The sequence below is a fragment of the Neodiprion lecontei genome, chromosome 5, assembly GCF_021901455.1.
Source record: "Neodiprion lecontei isolate iyNeoLeco1 chromosome 5, iyNeoLeco1.1, whole genome shotgun sequence".
Classification (NCBI taxonomy): domain Eukaryota; kingdom Metazoa; phylum Arthropoda; class Insecta; order Hymenoptera; family Diprionidae; genus Neodiprion; species Neodiprion lecontei.
The window spans coordinates 16,635,092-16,655,890 of record NC_060264.1 but is presented as its reverse complement, the minus strand read 5'-3'; the positions used below and the strand labels follow the sequence as shown (position 1 = coordinate 16,655,890).

Genomic DNA, 20,799 nt, shown 5'->3' with positions numbered 1-20,799 from the left:
AACCTGGATGACCACGGTTGCCCGCCCTTAGCGGCGATTAAAGAAAGCGGAGTACCCTGCATCCAACACTCTTTTATGGATTTTAAATTCAACTGTTCACTCCGCAATGTCACAGCATTACTTCACTGGATGAAACAATCCTTCCGCGAGCCAGTAAACTACGACAAATGGACAAACGAACCTAATCGGCTCCCACAAATAGTAATGCCAAGCTGTCAACGACAACAAGGGGCACCGAAACGGGAGGTGCCCAAGTCATATGAGAAAATGGCCCTGAATTTACTGGGACACATCGTTAACACGATCGAAAAAGTTTGCAACGATCCCGAATAAAACCAACACCCCGTCTAAACCCAAGGAACATGCGACCTGCCGAAACTACAACCTGTAACTAGCACCATCAAAATGCAGCTCCTACAACTCACCGAATACTCAGAGGCACGAATCACGCAATGCAAAGTAGAGATACATCGATCGATCTTTCACTGCGGAATGCATTCGCATATTTCGGCAACTAGCAACGGACAACTCGAATATATACACTTTGTATCAAAAGAAGAATGCATACAAATGCACCTGTACAAATCGTGGAGATTCGGAGTTAATAGCATTATATCCTTATTAAAACCAAATGGAACGACAAAAACTATATCACTTGGCGGAGTAACGAATTTTGACGGGACTTGCGAAGGCATACAATACTCCGACGAATATGGAACATGGAGCGACATAATAGTCCAAGGATACGTAAAGATCAGTCTAGCCGAATATACTGCAAAAATAAACCTAAATTCAAATAAAATTATATTTCGATCTGGAACAATGTGTGACTTCAGCAATGGTAATTGCGTAGACAATGAAGGAGGAAACACGTTTTGGGAAACCTTGCCAAAGGATTCCTGTCAACTGGACCGATACGACGTCTTATACGAAGGCAGAGCCATAAAAATCAAAAACAGCGATGAAACCTATGACGAAGTATATACAGTTACTACTCAAGACATAACCTTCGCCTTTTCGAAGAAAGGACGTCAACAATTATGCGGGTACGAATTGATTCGAACCGAACACTCGAAACTACTCATCATCGAAGAACCGACTACAAACGCGTTCACTCACAAAAAACCCATAGCAACCAGCAACTTGGACATTTTCACCTATGTAAACTCAAAATTCGTATACGTGGAAAGACATATGAGAATGCAGATGTCAGCATTATACCGAGACGTACTCTCGCAGAAATGCAAATTGGAACAACAAGTTTTACGGAACTTATTGACAACCGCAGCCCGAACGCCCGACGACTTCGCGCACCAATTAATGAAAGGACCAGGCTACATGGCAACAATAGCAGGAGAAGTAATCCATATAATCAAATGCATACCAGTCGACGTAAAAGTTAGAAAGACGGAGAACTGTTACCAAGAATTACCGGTATTCAGAGGAAACACCAGCATGTTTGTATCACCGAAGAGCCGCATGTTGTTAAAAACCGGAGTACAGATAGAATGTAACCCTTTCATCCCAGTAATGTTCAACCTCGATAAGAAATGGTATAAACTACTACCAGAATTGACCGAATCAGTGAAACCAGGCACAATAGAACCTTTGACCACACCAACATGGAAATACATTAACCCCAATAACCTAGCAACCAGCGGAATCTACTCCCCGGAAGATCTGGAACGACTGAGAGATCATATCATGTTCCCAGCAGAGAGATCTGGAATACTAAACGACATGGCAAGAGGGATGTCGGGACAAACCATAGCCAACCAACAATTATCTATCATGCAATTCCTAACCGAAGAAGCAATGCAAAAAATAGCCAAGAACACATGGACAAAGATGTAGGGTTGGTTCGTAAGCTTCGGCACCCTCACCGCAGGAGGAATCGGAATTTGGGTAACCATCCAAATAACCAAATTCATCCTTGACACAATAATCCATGGATATGCTCTGAAAAATGCCTACGGGTGCAGCTTTCACATGCTTGGAGCCATATGGAATTCCCTGACTAACCTGCTCTTACATTTAGCCCGACAAAAACAAGAGAATGATACGGAATCCAAAGGACCATCTAACAATCAAATTAAACCGCCGCCAGAACCAAAACCGTTAGATATATCCTGGCACCAAGAACAACCAAAACCGGAACACTGCTCCGGAATCCCCGAAATACACATGGATATGTCAATCAAACACGAATACGCGATACCTGGATCCTTCAAGCAAGAAGTACCAGCGCCAAAACCTACGGTCACGCAATATTATGAACCAATGGGAAACAACACGAGAAACGTTAACCAGACTGAATCAACAACAAAAGGAAACGGAGGATACAAAACACCCGAAGGAATGCCGATACCCATATATCCCAATTTAAACATGAAACCAAACAATGCAGCACACTCATCAACCCAAATACCAATTGCAAAAAACGTCTCAACATCAACGATGGACCCCAAGGACAATCAAAATACCGTATTGATTCAAAAACCTACAGCACCCAACGACCGTCAGGAAGAATGATCGAGCAGCGGCTCACCATTCTTGCATAAGGGGGGAGGTGTAACATCCGACCAGAACGTCTGTATGTTTTATCGACTATTATTACTGCATGTTACTTTTATCAACTACCAAACTCGAAGTACGAGAATCTTGTAACCATAAGGAATTAAAACAACTGTCTAACTATTTGGAATACCCCTAGATGGAAATAACTATGACATTCACTAACCAAAGCTTAAAAACCATGTCACGAGATCTTCGCACTACAAAGAGCTATAATATCATTATACGTTATTATATATCACCATCATATTAACACCATAATTAACTAACACAATTATATCCAATTATTATATAGCACTCGACAATGCCATTTGTGTATTCGAAGCTGAGAGCTATACTATAAGCAACTTACGCTATACCATATGGCCTGTAAAGCGATTCTGTAACTCGTTATAAGAATAACGATTCGGAACGCTATCGTAACGATAACGAATTTCGCCGCGTGTAACGACAATCTCATAACGACGGTGCGATTCCGTAACTACGAATAGCGACACTTCGACGTTACAGAATGGGATAACGAATCGTCGTTATGGATACCGACAGGAAGTGACGTATTGTGACAAATCCTTAGTAAGTAACTAGAATTTTATCGAAACTCGCCTTAAAATAGTTGAAATTCGTGCCGCGGTGGCGCGCATGAAGGTTTAAATCGAGGCGCGCACAATCACTCAGTCACAGTCAGTGCAAATCCATCGTATAGTGAACATTGTAAATATAAATATCATCATTGTTATTATATCTTAACACCGTTTAATACTTTTAATAAATTTTAATACGAGTAAAAAAATTTATTTGCACTCATACTCTTAAAAGGAGCCCTTTGACCACGTGTCGTGAATCCCCATGCAGCGTTTACTGCTTCTACGTTTTCCTCACTATTCTTTTTGCATGGACCACCATTGGGTTCTTCACGTAAAACCAATATTCTGAAGAGTAAAATTATATAACTACTCCCATTTTTTACTAAAGATCATAACTGTAGCTGTAATATTTTCAATACTTCAAGAAGTCTTTGAGTTTGTTAATTTCATGGAGGCAAAGCTATTTAAAAACAATACCACTTGAAAAAAAAATTGAGGTCTAGTTTAGAATAAAGATTTTTCGCGTTTTTATTTTTTGTTCAGGTTAAAAAGGGTGAATATTTTTTATAAAATAAAGTTATACTTTAAAAACACAATTGAATATTTCTTTATGTACAATCAATTGTAAACATTATAGTTGAAGGAATGTAAATTCGAAAAATTGGTGATTTTGAAAAATTAACGACGGAGCCAGGAATCGAACCTGGCGTATAGAGATGCTTGACCGCAGCCTTACTCCTATGAGCCTATGAGATTTTGATGAAATAATATCTGTGCATTGAAGATATTAAAGAAATGAAATGACATGGAATTTTGAAAAAGGTACGCCAAGGCAGTACGTCGGAGCGTAACACCGCCCTGACTCTGTTGTCGTTAATTTCTCTCATCACCTTTAAACATTATACTTGTTGGCAATTTAACCATAAACATCATTCCATATTCTGTATTCTATTCATCCGCATCACGGAAGTTGGGAAATCTTTCTCTCATAATTTGTTGTTGAATTTGTTGAGCCAAAGCGCGGGGTCCTCGTCTGTTGTATTCGTCATCTTGATCCATCGGATCAACATCATTCTCTACGGGATGAGCTATCGGTGCTAGTTGTTCGTCATCTTCATTGTTTAATCGTAGTTGCACTCTCATGTTGTGCAGTACTGCACACGCATTAACAATTTTCGCTGCGAACGCTGGTTCGTACATCAGGACTCGCTGGTATGACAAGCATCTCCATACAGATTTAAAAACTCCAAAAAACCGCTCGACGACGCTTCTAGCCTTTCATAGTTGTTGTGTATATTGATGTTGTCGCGTATCTTCAGGAAAATTGGCCAGAGGTGTTAACAGCCAAGGCTCCAACGGATATCCAGCATCACCTGATGGAAAATATGTTGATTTAGAAAAAAGTAGATTAAATATAATATGCATATTATGTATATAAAACTCAAACTGAACCTATGCTGCTTTGCTGAGGTGTTAACCAAGATTCATCACAGCTTCTTGAGGCAGGCGAAAAAGGCTGAGAAACTCTTCTCGTGGTAGCTGAAAAGGATTCTGAGCTTCTCTCAGTCGCCTTCTTTCCACACGACGTTCGAGTCGACGTAATCTTTCCTCAAGAACGAATACATCCCAAGCAAGGTATTCGATAGCCATGATCCTTTGAGATTGAAGATAATCAAAAAAACAGCGTAAATAATAGACTTAATAGTAGAAATGAATTATTAATGAAATTAATGAATAATTATATTTGTGGAAGCAACTTTGTGGGTTCTTCGGAGCAACACTACAATTTATAGGTTATGTTATTCTTTTTTAGAAAATAATGAAATCTATTCTACAGTTTTTTCTGAAGTCAATCTGCATTGATAATTCCTAATTACTGCAAAATTCAACTTACTTACTTGTTATTTCAAACGTCGTAATTATTTTTCACTTTCGGAGCACTTTTCGAAGCACTTTCTCGGAGTCGAGAAAGATATGGGAAACGCACACCACTCCTCTAGCTCGTGTGCAAAGTGTCGTTATAATGGTCGTTATAGCGTACCGAGGGGGTCTCTGAGCCTCGTTATCCGCTCGCACCGTAACGACACTTTTCGTTACTAATAACGACAAAACTCGCTAAGAATAGTGTACAGAATCGCATTTGTCGTTATAATAGCGACGCGGTCGGTAGCATAACGAAACTTGTCGTTATGAGTCCATAACGACAGCATAACGAGTTACAGAATCGCGCTACTGGAGTATAGAAGACTGTAAAACCATAGATCACGGTCTTACATACAGGTCTGGTAACTCCGGCACTTTTGAGTGGTAGGGGGTGTCACCGTTAGTGAGGCACACGGTCCTGTTTCCTATCTATCCGCTAGAGGCGCCATTGGCCCGGGGTATGATAGATATAGATATATACCGATAAGATAACCTGCTCATCGAAGTTTTTGACAGTTCATAACTCAGTGTAAAGTGTGTAAACGGTGGATCATCTACAAAAGATCTCAAGCTGTCTCAAAAGTTGTGAGCCCTCGCTTGATGTTTATGGATTTTATTGACTTAAACATTTGAGGATTCCGTTAAAATAAAACAATTATCACGCCTACCATGGAATGCTAGTAAACATCTCAATCATTTTTTATTCGCATCTTTCTTCATTTTTGAGTGTTATTCAGGATTGTTGATTCCGAAAAATCAGCTGTTCGGATCTGATTTATGATTGGCTCACCCCGAGGGAACAGCGCTGCAGACGGCGAAGACGAGAACCACGGTTTTTCCTCATTATCTGAGTCATTCCCCACCCTACTAGTTTCCGGATCTGTATGTAAGACCGTGCCATAGATAAATGTATAACCAATATAATGTAAAGATAGCACTGCTGCAATAATCCATAAAACCAGAGACTGCAAAACCTTCAAAACCGTGAATACTAATTATCCAGCATGAATCATACTCTCCTCCGTAACGCCGTATTGTAGGCAACACGCGCAACTTTTTGAAGGCAATGCAGATCTCCAATGTGGAGCCATACAGAGCTTCATCTAGAGAACACATTAGGAAACTTACCAACGAAACGATTGAAGGTAAATCAACTCGCAATAAACTCAAAGATGCATACGTGGCAACGCCCAATAATAGGCAACCAACAAACATAAGAAAAACGTTCTAGAAGCTTGCAAGCCGATTTATATCAATATAAGAATTAATAATTACAGAAGAGAATTATATACGAAAGCACACATGTAAACCTGCTCTAAAACTACGAATTATCAAATTGTTAAATACCCTAAATCTGTTAAGATCGTTGTAACACAAACACCTAAGAATATTCGCAGCAGCGTGATTCTAATAATGTTAAGCAAACAGCAACTATATCTCATAAACAATCGCTATTGTACTCTAGGTGAATAACGACAGTAATCAATTATAATACATATGCAATTTTACATATTTACACGCTATAAAAGTAACAAACGACGAGTAACCAATATGACAATCTTAATATATAGACTATGTAACGAACAGGATAGTAAGAATATTTAAGAAGTAAACAGGAACTAGAATTCAGCGCATCGTGACCCCGAAAATGCACACGGCACTAACATACCCCACGAAACATGGGTCACCTCCAGCGCATACGCACTGCGATTACCATATTAGGAAATAACTGCTAAAATCGGCTCGAGTCCTAACGCCCACTGCGGGGAAGAAGCACGGTAGCCGAGGGGCCAAGGGGGGCTTGCTGCCCCAATAACAAAGCCCACGCAGAATGGAAAATTACAGAGCAACGACCCCGCACCTACACCACCGCACCAGTGCAGCGTTATACCATATGTAAAAGCTTGCAATACAGTGATAGCTAAAGAACTAAGATCACAGGCGTGCATGCGGCGAAGATGTCGTACCCTAATTATAATTCCTAGAAAAAGGAGAAGGTGCGCAAAAGTTGACAAAATCTAAAGAAGGGGATCGTTCTGCGCAACGACCGACACCTATAAAAACGGCGAACGATCATCGGATCGTCCTCTTGGCTTCTACCACCAGATTCGTCATCTTGTTCCGGTACAGTCTCGCGGTGAAATTCTTTTGCCTTTTGCATTTAAACTTTTCATACAACGTTACTTTGCCCAAAAGTCCAGCGAGCTTTCAGCTCCATTTTGTCATATTAATTTAATATCTTACACTAAGTAACTCCGTTTTTGTGACTTGAAATATTGAACTTATAAAATAAACCCAAGTTAATCAAAGTATCCAAATATATTAAAATCAGTCATTCCGTTAAATCCTCTCACCAATTTACGCTGCAAGTCATCATATCCAGATTATTCTCAAAAGATAAGCCAATTAATTAAATCTTTTATCCAATAATTACTCCTTCCTCGGTTCGTTCGATTAGAGCGACAGAATGCCCGTTGTCAGGTGTATTTCAATACTTTATCGGTAATTGGTGACCCAAACTACTGATGTGAGTCTAACTGTAACTGTGTGAACGATTCCGGTGTCTAACATCTGGAAATTTCCACCAGGTACCGTTCGACGTCACAAAGGCATGGAGACTAGAGTACAGGAGTCCGATCTTGGTATATTTTATCTGGCATCAAAAATCCGTACAATAAGGCTTGCGCTAGCTGACGCTGAACGGCGTTGATATCTCAAAGATCCGACGAGTGGTGGGGAGACTAGACCGAGATAGATAAAAACACACACAAGCGCAAGAATGAGACACTTTTAATTTTCAAGTGATCTTTCTCCCAAATACCTCAATTAAATGGAAAATTGAATATTGAGGCTGTCTACGTGTAACACTTTCGCAGAGGTTACACTGTCCATTTTTTCTTTCATGAAACCGTCTTCCCCAAAAATTTATAACTAGTTTGTGAGGTCATGTTGATCCTCAACCTTTACTCATTTTTTTGATGGAGATACTCAATTAAAAAGCATTATATTTTTACTATCTTTGCTAAGTGATATGCGGTCAATTTTATATCCTACTTTAATATAATGACGATAATCAACACTTTTTCCACATAAATTAACACGGTCACGTGTGCTTTACATTATGCTCTTTCAGGTGAGGGGCAATTTCATTTCGGTCCCGATGGATGTTTATATATATATTAGACTGAGCCAAAAAAATTGACTATTTTTTTTTTTGAAAAATATATTGAGAATATCATTCAGTATGGCAAAAAAAAAAAATTTCATGAAATTTTAAGCCCTTAATATTAACTTTAAAAGGTCTATCATCGCTATTTTTGATTTTTAGTAATAATTTGATGTTTTACGTCAGAACTGTCGAAATATTGAAGTGAAAAAATTTATGTTCACTTATCCCTTTATAAAATTAAATTCCCTACAAAAAAGGTCTGATTATAGATTTTTGTCAGACAAGCCATTTCCGAGTAATTAAGCTTAATAAATTGATATAATTTCTCGATTAATTCTCGATTAATTCTCGAGAAATTATATCAATTTATTAAGCTTAATTACTCGATTAATTCTCGATTAATTCTCGAGAAATTATATCAATTTATTAAGCTTAATTACTCGGAAACGGCTTGTCTGACAAAAATCTATAATCAGACCTTTTTTGTAGGGAATTTAATTTTATAAAGGGATAAGTGAACATAAATTTTTTCACTTCAATATTTCGACAGATCTGACGTAAAACATCAAATTATCACTAAAAATCAAAAATAGCGATGATAGACCTCTTAAAGTTAATATTAAGGGCTTAAAATTTCATGAAATTTTTTTTTTGCCATACTGAATGATATTCGCAATATATTTTTCAAAAAAAAAAAAAAAAATGGGTGCGTGTACTTATGTACGCGCGTGAGAAGTTATACTTCTTTGGCATCATTAAAAAACAATAAAACAAATAACGGATGTCTGACATTATATTTAAATAATCTATTAAATTTTTGTCACGAACTTTTTATTAAATGTTCTATTAAATTTATTTCTTTATTTTGTAAATATTAAAAAACCAGTAATAAATATTCAACATTGATAATTTAATAATATTTAGTATTAATTATATCAAGTCATGATATTTTAATTTATATCAATAAATAATACATACGGATAACTAACCTCAATTATATTGGAGCACTTGAAAAAGTATTTTAGCACAATTTTTTGACTAATATTGACAAATAGTAAATAATATTAATCCAAATATTCAATTTAAATCACTACTGAATATATTTTATTGCCACATATATAATTCGCACTTGTATGAAAATAAAACACGTGTTGTGACTGTAAAAACTAAAACCATATGGATAAATATTTAGCTTTTTTTCGAGACTTAATGAATTCGGTTGAGTGGGCAACTTCATCCTGGTAATTTTGTGTTACAGTTTTATGTTACAGTGATGCGCGCGCATCCTGAAATTTCACTCTCATCAGTTTTTCATAACGCGTCTAAAGAAGTATAACTTCAAAAAAATAGTCAATTTTTTTGGCCCAGTCTAATATATATATATATATATATATAGTCAATTCTTACCAACTTCACTTCGGAACCTCACGATGACAACGCTGCTTTTGATGAAATCTCAAACTATTGAACGATAAATTTTCGAGCACGAGTTTTTCGTATGCTCCCCAATAGAGATGGGACTCCTGTACTCTAGGCCGTGTTCGAAAATTGACTGACAGTACTGTCAGCAATCTTTTATCTCTTTTGCGCTGCCGAGTTCATGGACAACTCTGTCTCTGTCCTAGGGAATTTTTAGTACTGGCAGTCAATTTACGAACACGGTCCTAGTCTGCATACATGAAGAAATAGGGGAGAAGACATATCTCTGCGCTAAAAAAGTGGGCCACATTCTGGTTGGAAATTTGTCGTTCCAATACCGCCGCTCGCAGCGCTGGATTCGTCTGGCGCATTGGCAATTTGAACGCACTATACGCGCGTCAAAGAAAATAGCGCCTGCTGGTTGGCAACACAAAATAAACAGTCAAACTCTCACAGACGCCATCTTAACGCTTTGTTATCGGAAATTTATTGTGTAATATTAAATGTTACTATCTGTTGATAATTAACCCCTTCGCAGCTCTGTATAAAAAAGTTTCATCAATTTCGCAATTTTGGCATATATTTATGCTTGAAAGGCAAAGTTAATGAGAGAAATATTTATGTCGGTATTTTCGGCCCATATACCGTATGTCCATGAGGAACGTGCGCATCTTATGCGTATGCGTTAAGTCGTTTGAATCTTATTGGCTGACAGTTACCGTGTGATTGAGTAGCCAACGTAATGCCAATCGCGACTTTCAGGAACTCGGAAGAGGTTATGTTCTCAAGGGAAGCGCAAAGTTTTGGTAAAGTATTTTGTTACTTATGACTTTCGGATTACAGTGATAAATTGACCGTCGAAGGAATCCGATGATTTGATTAACACGATTAACGTATGCCTGATTTATTTTACTTCGGATCAGCTCCGAAACGACGAACTGTTTTCCGTAACAACACCGACAGCAGTTGCCCACAGGTAACGGTGAGCTCCTATGGACATTTTCTGACGGTCGCGATTGGTATTGCGTCGGCTGCTCAATCAGACGGTAACTGTCAGCCAAGGAGCATTAAAGAGAAGCACAATCTCTGACTACGAATATGGTGCCTTTTTTCATATAGCATCCAGGTAGCGTTCCGATCGCTCAAGACCCTCCACGTCCGGCATAGCGGCCATGTTGAAGACAATTTGCAAATGACGGTTTCCGCGTTGGCGTTAGAGGTACGGAGCCACGGAACATTTAAGGTATATATTTCCCGTCAGTCGTCTACGTCACAGTCCAATTTTAGTAGATGTTTTTCAACAAGTTTCTCTTGCGTGGACCATTATGTTCAATTTGGTTGGTTTTATATATCAATCGCGTAGACTTCATTTCCGGGTTTGTATTTTCCGCCTACCACCGATATTAGGGGTCTGGGCCGATTACAGCGCTACCCACCGGCAGATTTTTTTGGAACCACTTTTTGACTCGATATCCAACCAAGATAGTGCTCCTCTTTAATGTTCCGTGGTCAGGAGCAGCTAATAGAAAACGGTCTGCGAGAGCAGGCCAAAAATGTATCCACCTAATAGAAAGAGACAGATAACGGTACGGGACTGTTCGTGTCTTTGTTCAGCTATGTTTATGAGATATTTAGTCAATAGAGGTCTTATCAAGAGACAGCGATTGCGCCAATAAAGTCAACGCTAACAGTGCTCTACCTCGCTTGCACGCGGTCCGTTCTCTATGTCGATGAGTTTGACAGTATGCGCTCGTAGAGCGTCGATTATCCCAGACGTCAATTATCCGAATGATGATTTGGTTTAAACGAAACGTCAATTATCCGAAAGATTATTTAGTCCCTGGTTTTTCGAATAACAGGCCGAGCTTTCGTTGTGAAATAGAGGAAAATTGTGGACTTTTTTACAAAGAAGTAAGCATAAACTTGCCACTTAAAAAATTTTCAATATTAGTATAGACACTTGTTTTTCAATACGTATATTTTATACACTATATGTTCTATTACGTAAGCCTTCAAATTTTACACAGGTGTTACACTAGGATTGTGTTCGTGGAGCACCCTTTAAACGCTTTAAGCATTTTCTGCCGTTCGACTTGTCGCTCACAGCAATCGTAAGCGTTAGCATGGACACTCGGAATCACGGAACTGGAACGCTTACAAATGCTGACTCTGGCGAGGTGGGGCAGTGTGAGCGTTACGGTCAATTTACAACGCCAAGTCGAACGGCGTGAGCGTTAGCGAACATAAGCGCGCTAGTCCCAAGTCGAACGGGTCCGTAAACGTTAGCGCTCAAAGCGCGTAGGCGTGCTCCGCGAACGCACCCTAGACAGTTGTGTTGGCGATGCAGAGAAACCTACAGCGCCATAGTGGGCCGAGCGCGAAATAAACTTAATCTCAATAAACTTAACATAACCCATGACAGTCAAATCTAACCTTAGAATACCGCTGGGATAATGACTTGTTCAATCCATGTTCAATCCAACCTCCAATTTCACGCTCAGCCGACTATGGTGATGTAGGTTTCTCTGTGTTGCTAACATAACTGTCTAGTGTAAAAAATTAGCCGTCAAGTGTACAGTAATGTTCAATGATGCGTGCACCGTGGCTAACTTTTTTTTTCGACTTTTGTTTCCTTTCTACTCGTATCTTATGTGCCCATGGCGGGTGGAGCAGTTGACAGGAGATGCTGAGAAACCACGACGACAGCCTCGCGCCACTGTCTTTCGTATAACCTCTAAGATCGCGAGAGCACGAGACACTACTGTGTTGGGGACAATGAATCTGAGACGGCCAATTTTTTACACCAGGGCTGAGTTCAGAAACCTTACCTGAGTGACTCGAGTATCATCGTGTCTTTGTTTAATCTCATGTGTTAGACAGAGACACTATGATATCCGAGTTCACTCGGGTAAGGTTACTGAACTCAGCCCAGACAGTTATGATGGCAACCACATGGCAACACAGAGAAACCTACAGCGCCACAGTCGGCCGAGCGCGAAACAAACTCAATCTCAACAAAGATAACATAATTCATGACCATCGAATCTAACCTAAGAATATCGCGGGGATAATGACTTGTTAGATTGGCACGTATTCTAAAGTTAGATTCGACGGTCATGGGTCACGTTATGTTTATCGAGATTGAGTTTGTTTCACGCTCGGCCCACTATAGCCCTGTGGGTTTCTCTGCGTTGCCAACATAACTGACTAGTGTAAAAAATTAGCCGTCCTAGATTCATTGTCCCCAAGTGTACATAAATACCATAGACTTATAAAGATAGACTGAGCACTCTTATGAGCCGTTTGAAGCAAACATCTAAAGAACAGAAATATTTCGGCAGACTCGTTTCTCTCTCTGACGATATTTCTGGCGGGGATCGAGGCGGTAGAGGAGAATGAGGCGAAATTATTCGCCTATACCGGGACAATCTCTTGAAACTATACATACCCTATAGCTGTCCCACTTCCACTGCTCCGTTGTCTCCCACCATGACGCCGATTGAAAAGAGAGAGCAGTACTTCCGGTATTTCTCTGTCCTTTATATGTAATTATCAGTGCCTCTTATAGGAGCGCTCAGTCTATCTTTATAAGTCTATGATAAATACATAAACCTTCAAAGGAAGTGACACATTGTTGTTTATATCATGCTTGTGGGCACGTGATGTCCCTGGTGGATTTCAGCCGTACTACTTCAAAACGATCTCAGTCTAGAGATGGGCGATATCAGTAAAAAACATCAACATCGAAGTATCGATATTTTTTCAATTTTCGCTATCGAACCATCGATATTCTTAGAAAAACATCGAAACATCGATTGTCGATATCGTTATTGAAAATGAGCGCGAAAATTTAAAAAAATTATAATTATCTCTAAAATAAACATACAAAAATAATAATTCTAATTTTCAATTCATTTTTTATTCAAATAATTAAAAGCATTTATACTATAACATAAGTAATTTTATCATAGATGGAGTTGAAAAAGATGGAGTATACCCTCTGCAGGTAAATCACTCGACGATGTCGATAGTTCAAATTATTCCATCGACTATCGATATTTCGACCTAGAAAAAATATCGACTAAAAATATCGATGTTTCCCCCGAAAACAATCGATAGTTGAAACATCGATGCATATCGCCCATCCCTATCTCAGTCTCGAGTCAGTTCAGCACCTTATATACTACTCACACTGTGGGTGACGGTCAATGTGAAATCAGAATGTGTACCGTTTTTCGAAGCTTACTGCATATGAATAAACTGTTGGGAGTTTGGTCCTTTTCACAAAAAGCAGTTGAAACTAGACGTTTGATACATTTAGTAGGTAAATTGAATACATACAATGATCCCGTCAATGATCGCCCGCCAGGAAAGGTGTCGTCGTCATTCGAAGAGGAGCATCACAACCATAACCTTACCGGAATTGTTCCTCCGAAGTACAAAGTATTTCGAGACGAAGATGCGCCAATCATTTTTGATGTGGATGAAGAACGAGCAAAGATAAACCTCGAAGAAATTGTTACACCTTATGAGGAATCCGACATATATGAAGGGATTAATTTAAACCGTAAGATTACAGTACTACCGTCTGCGTCTCATCTGGTTAGGAAAATATTTTTTGTCTATCGTTGAGACTATATGCATCACAGAGTGAACCGACACAGGTATATACATTCGAAATGTCTGTGTGTCCTGAATTTTCTGATTGTCATAAATTGTTATAAGTTTAGCATCTGATGAGTCCCAAAAATTTCAATCAATCAAGTTTGATAAAAAAAAAATCAAATAATAAGGTCTTGAATGTAAATGAAATTTGGTAAGGTATTCAAAACTACGAAAAGTTAAATATGAGCTCAAATATCCCGCCAATCTATATTTATTAATCATTCAAAATAAGCAAGAATGTGAGTCATCAATCATTCTTAATTGATTAAAATATCTAATAACGCATTGGGAATGCACTTCCATTGAAGCATAACACATTTTTGTATGATCTAGAGGCGGGTTGCATAAGATCGCTCTCAGTAATTACCAGACGAACATGTGTTTGGAATGACCTGAGAATAAGTTCATTTTATAGTGAGAATACATGCAGCATTTATCCACATTTGCTCTTCCGTTCGCAACATTAATGTGTAATATATTCACGCATTATATTATGGCAAGGGCAAGTGTACATGGGTTTACCCATACCAAACGAAACAGCCTATTTTATTTCTAGTCAATATAAATTCATTATATTTCAAATGGTGATGAATACGTTATTGAACATCATGTATGGCAAGCACATAGAAGTTGCTTAAGGACATGGATGAGCTAATAATTAATTGTTTTATCGATATCACTACAAAATAATTGCGTATCGAGTATTTATCAATTTAACATATTTATGAGCTAACAATGTTTGCTCTGAAAAAAACAAAAGAAAGAAATACCAAAATCGTAACAAAAATTGAGTTTTCAATGTTTCCGTTCAAATTGCTTCAAAATGTATAAAAAATCTAGCAGTTGTGTTCCATGTCATTTGATGATGCCTCATTTTATTTAGAAGAATATTTTCTACAATCAGACTGAAACTTCATTTTTGAGATGTGTATTGTTAAGTACTTAATTTCACAACACTGTACCGATATTGAATATGATCTACAAATGGTAACACTGAATCAGTTAGTGCAGAACAAAAACGTCTTAGTGAATTTGTAGAAAATAATCTGCTAAGAGTGAAATAAAATGAATCCACCAGAGATTTTTCATCCTTCAAAGTCATTTTATTGATATTTCAGCTTCTGTTCGTGATTTCAGTGCATTTTACTTTCGTATTTTTGAAGGAATTATCATTGCTTACGGACATATATCAATTTAGTAAATCTTGAAATCACGACTGTCTTGTAGTGACACTGAACTTGGCAGGTAAAAACCAGCAGATAATATGTGTAAAAAACTTGCAGGAGGTGAGCAAACGATAAAACGTCGCAGGGAATTCTAAATATATTCCTGGATATTTTAGCGTTTGCTTATAATCTGAAAGTTTTGGACAGATAACCAGCTTACTATCACCTGTTACTTTTGGCTTTATTCTTGTAGTAAAATTATAAATAGTATTAATTTTTGGCTCGTCAACATCATTAAAGCTAACCGTATCTCATGACTGATTAAATGAGATTGAAGTTGGTGGCCTTGAAGTAACGAATTGTTGAAAAATATCTACTATTCGACAATTTTAGAATGACATTAAAGAAGTTACTTTGTTAAAATCTAAGTAGTTTGATGCTGCATTGCGGTTAATTGAATTTCACATAATCTCGAAAGTTGTGAAGTAATGAATTTTCTTAAAAATTTTACGTTCCAACAAGGTTGCAAACTGCAACGTTGTATTGAAATGAAATATATACATACAATTCAGTTATTTCCAATGATTAGGGTTTAAGAAACGTCATAATATAAATATGTTATTCTTCAAATAATCAATTTTATGCAGAAGTTCTTGTCATCCTATAAACCTTTAATATTTGCGGTAGATGGATTTTCTGTCTGTACTTTTATCGTATTTACACAAGAAACTTCTACCTGATTTATAATAGCTAACCTAGGGCTGCAAAATTAAAATAATACACTAGTACGAATCTCTGAATCAGTTATGCATTGGAATTGATACCACATGGTAAAGCGCTATTAGTAAAATATCATCAGATTTTTACAATGGTTGTACAAAAAATTTCAAGTAGCTATTTGAATCAGTTTCAAGTTATTGAACTTTTTTTTATTTATTCCTTAATGCAATTTCTTCATATGCTGAATGGCAATTAGTTGTACGTAATTGTAATAACAAGATTCCTAATATGTCATGAATACCAATTTATCAGCATGCGTTTATGTTTCTATAGGTGGGATTAGTGGAGTCTATGAACTCGACGACCTGGTTGATCTCCTCCGTAAAAACAATGTTATGGATTTATTTGTGGCCGCTGTGCCACCTGAGCTGGTCTACGTCGATTATGTTATTATAGTAACAGGTAGATCGTCGAAGCACATGAAGGCAACGGCAGAAATAATTCGTAGAGTTTTCAAGAAGAAAAGGCACTCCACAGATCCACTGCCGAAAATTGAGGGAAAAAATTCCAAAGACTGGATTGCCATAGACCTAGGTCAGTAGCTAAATTCTGTTTTGTTTGTTTCGAACTTCTACGGTCTTATCTGTTAGACAGCGACTGCACTGTAAATGCTAAGGATATGAGTTTGAAATTTGTCAAGGTAGTCGGAGCCAAGTTGAGAAATTTCAGGCCCAATAATTGTATTCGTAATTGAAAAATATGGATGTATAGAAATGTTTGCAATTCGGTTCTGTCCAAGACAATATATCACGAATGACCATGATCAGTAAAAGGAGTGACACATACTAGATTTTGTAGATTAACAATTGTAGAACCTCATGCAGAGCTTATTTTCATTCGGTATCCAGAATTATTTTTTTCTTGTGCTAAAAAATAAAAATAGTTAAAGATTGTGTAGTATTCACAATTAAAAATTTCTCACTTTGCATTGTCATAATAGAATTTTTTCTTTCTCGTTTGCAGAAATGAATTTTTTCTGACATCTGCTTGGAAAATTCGATTTTCGAAGCCTATGGAGCGCACCTAAAGTGCCCCATTTCCGAACAGTGCAGTAAAACGATGTTGGTGCATGCGCACAATTGAAATGCAATAGCTTACACACTGTGGCTTCTTTTGGTGCCCAAGCACTTTCAAATAACTAAAACTTACGCACTGTGTTATTGAGCGTGAGTTACTTAACCCCGATTTCACACGTTGTAAGTGGCACCGTCGGTTCTTCTCAAATCAAATTTTCCTTCACAGTTGTTGGAATAAAAAGCGTGTGTCACAACACGTGGGTGGGCGATATCTGACTCGTGTGATTACGGTCCTCGCATTAACTCATGCTGTGTTCTCACTAGTACTGGTGGAATTTCAGTACTTGCCTTTGGCTCGTGTGGCCAACTTCGCACTTATTGGAAATCGCCCACTTTCTGTACTTGTGATTCTATCATTTAATATCCTTGACTGTTTTTTCAAAATTTTTCAGTTCATCCATTTTGGTTATAGAACAGAATTTTTTTTTTTGGCTATTCGATCAAATTTTACCAGCGTTCCTCTTGAATCATTAAACATTCAATAATACTGTAATGTTTTTCAACATCTGCATGAAAAAGTGATTGCCATCCACATACTGAAGTTTGTAATTATTACAATTTCTATTATAAATTTGATAACTTTGCACTTGACTCACTTTCCTTACTTTGTTAGACCAACTACTGTAGTACAAGTAGTGTATCAGCAATGTTCAGCGATGCATATGTAGAGTATTCCCTGTGAACTTAGGCACTTTTGTTTTGTAACACTCATGGTATTTTTTGCAATTTTTGCACATTGTAGCTAATGTTGGAAAAATGGACTAATATATATTTTACATTTTTAGATCCAATCATTTTTATATGCTGGGAACCCCAATTCACGCCACTCTGGCGATTTTTTAACGGAATCTACACACACATCCAAAGATTGTGCAAATTAGGCAATATTGCAGAAAAAAATGTTTCTCATATATTTCCGTGAACATTGAACGTTTAAAGCGCCATAAAATTATAATTTAAAAAGTTCATCAAATACTGAAAAAAAACTACAACTTTCTTGACTTAATATTTTTTTCTGCAACATATAGGTTTCTTTTTGGATATAAAATTCTGTCAAAGAAAAATAACTCTGAATTCTTATTAGACTCTTGACAATTTCTTAATTTAAAACAATTAAATTTATTATTTTTTCTCATATTTTAATTTTTTTAATTTTAGACAGAATTATCAATATTCATTTTTAGTTAGTCAAAGTTAGAGGTGAAGTGCTTACCTCCCACAAATCTCGCACTTGCTTTTACTCTTACTGATACAAGTGGAAATCAGTTGGAAACAATTAGCCTAATAAAATGAGCATTTGTAATTGTAACAGCGATGAAATTTCGGAGCTCGTGACCTTTTGAACTTGTTCTTAGTCAATTTTCTTGAGGTCTGACAAATATTGAAAAAATTCTCGAATTGCTAACACATTCGTGAGATTTCATTTTTCTTTAAAATCTCATATCATTTGTGATTAACAAAGTTCAAAAATTCAAAAAAAATCGAAAAAAATGTTTGGAAAACCACGAAAATCGTAGGCAATTGAATCAATTACGCTCAAAAGACACGCAAAATTGCTTTAATTAAAAATTTCGTCACTTTCATCATTATTCTCTTATTTCAGGAAACTTAGCGCTGCACATTTTCTCCCAGCAGGCAAGGAAGATATACGACCTTGAAACTTTGTGGACCGTTGGTTCCAAATATGATGACCAGTCCAATATGCCCATAGATCAACTGACTGATTTACTGCAAAAGCACTCCTTCTTGGATGGCTTACAACCAGCTGAGATCAACAACTGACTTTAAACACTGTACATAAAGCTAGAAATAATATAATTTATAAATTAATAAAAAAAAAAAATCCAAAAAAAATAAACGTGCATTATTCTCGTAAATCATATACGAAGCTGAAGCTAGTAGCTAAATATGCTAAAAATTACATTTATAGAATTAAAAGGGAAAAATGTGTTTTGTTATTTAAAAAAAAATTTTAGAAACGTGTGGCTGCTAATTCGAATTATCAATTTCATTTCCATAAAGCATATGAGGTATTTTACGAGGTATCAATTAAAGTAATTCCTTCCACTTTCGTACACACACAAATGCAGGACACACGTACATACGGACACAAGTCTAGTACTGTTGGCATTTTTCTCGTTTTCGCCTACTCGCGTTTTTCGCGTTACAAAATCCTCAACTTTTGGAAAAATTACTCTGAAACAATACGGAACGGCAGACTACACTCAGCAAGGGAAGTTTTTGTCACTATATCCTCTATAACATACTCGTTTTTCGTGAGGGTTCTAAGAAGCATTTTTGAGAAATTCACCGGAATGTAGATCTTTAGCATATCACCGGAGGCTCGAGACAGGGAATCACATCTTGACAGTTGAAGCGACAATTAATATTTTTAGATTGTTATGGCCAAGCTCACTCAGATTTTAACTGCTCATGTAAAATATTGTAATGAAAGTATATCATCGGTGGAGAGCAACAATATCTCAAAATTTGGTTTAACAAAACCTGATCCTAGATTTTGAGTCAACAAATCTCCATTTTAGAATTTCGTTGAACAGAGTCGTATGTCCAAAGTGATCTCTGGGGAGATACAACATTTTTGAACGAAATTCTGCGATGAGATTTTGTTGATTCAAAGTCTGAAATGTTGCTCTCAGCCAATGATACATTTTTTTTTTGAAACGATAGTAAGAAAACGAATTTTGGGATGAACTACCTTAACATCAGAAGTTGAGATCATAAATTTGCCCCAGAACTTTTCATATGAAAGTACTAGCCAAAAATGTCCCACTTTAAAAAAAAAACATTTAGCTTTTTCTATCTGAGAAACGATTTAATTTTCTATTTCCAAAGCACTCATTTTCTGAAATCTGATGAATATACAGATAAATGTAGCGGAACATGATAAAATTTCTGAGTTGCTATCGAAAATGGAGTTGTAGTTACAGAAAAAATATATCTTATTTTGAAGAGTGATATTTGAAAAACAAATAGTTATTTTAATGAATTTTTGCTATGACAACAAAAAAGAAATGCACATCCGAGTAAAATTATAAAGTAATGGAAATATTGTGAAATGAAATATTTATAATTTATAAATATTTATAATTATTATTCAAAACATATCTTTTTTTGTAACAAGTCTATTTTAGATAAGGGCTCAAAAGTATTGTTACATCTTATGAGATTTTTCTGAGTTTATTGCACTTCTAGGAAAATAAGCACTTTGAAATATGAAATTAAATTATATTGCTAATTGGGGTGGGTAAAAATTTTTGGACCTATTTGGATTTGTACTTTCATACGAAAAATTCTAGGGGAAATCTAAAATCTCAAGTTCTAGTTGTGATCGATCCCTCAGGCAATGCTCCACATATAAAACAATTCCAATACACACTAAAAAACTTGCGAGATATGAACAAGTAAAAATAATTACAATTTGA

The 20,799-nt window shown here is 36.8% G+C and overlaps 1 protein-coding gene and 1 long non-coding RNA gene across 3 annotated transcripts; one reads left to right on the top strand and one right to left on the bottom strand.

Moving 5' to 3' along the window:
• Nucleotides 1-3,738: 3,738 nt before the first annotated feature.
• LOC124294582 lies at nucleotides 3,739-5,399 on the bottom strand. Of its 2 annotated transcripts, none has more exons than XR_006904487.1 (3): nucleotides 5,053-5,399; nucleotides 4,611-4,812; nucleotides 3,739-4,531 (listed from the first exon to the last, which is right to left on the bottom strand). It is a non-coding gene; the product is annotated as an uncharacterized LOC124294582 (long non-coding RNA). The 2 variants fall into 2 exon arrangements; XR_006904486.1 differs by having other exon boundaries at nucleotides 5,057-5,399.
• Nucleotides 5,400-13,841: 8,442 nt separating this feature from the next.
• LOC107223621 lies at nucleotides 13,842-19,204 on the top strand. Its single transcript, XM_015663357.2, has 3 exons — nucleotides 13,842-14,236; nucleotides 16,554-16,814; nucleotides 18,960-19,204. Exons 1-3 carry the CDS (start codon nucleotides 13,891-13,893, stop codon nucleotides 19,136-19,138), a joined length of 786 nt encoding a protein of 261 aa, XP_015518843.2. The 5' UTR covers nucleotides 13,842-13,890; the 3' UTR covers nucleotides 19,139-19,204.
• The last annotated feature ends 1,595 nt before the right edge of the window (nucleotides 19,205-20,799 follow it).

What these genes read in the sequence shown, in the direction of transcription:
- LOC107223621 (XM_015663357.2), top strand. Translation starts at nt 13,891, where the DNA reads ATGTGTACCGTTTTTCGAAGCTTACTGCATATGAATAAACTGTTGGGA. An exon ending in TGAAGGGATTAATTTAAACC is followed by an intron (nt 14,237 to 16,553) that starts GTAAGATTACAG and finishes ATGTTTCTATAG; the next exon opens with GTGGGATTAGTGGAGTCTAT. An exon ending in CTGGATTGCCATAGACCTAG is followed by an intron (nt 16,815 to 18,959) that starts GTCAGTAGCTAA and finishes CTCTTATTTCAG; the next exon opens with GAAACTTAGCGCTGCACATT.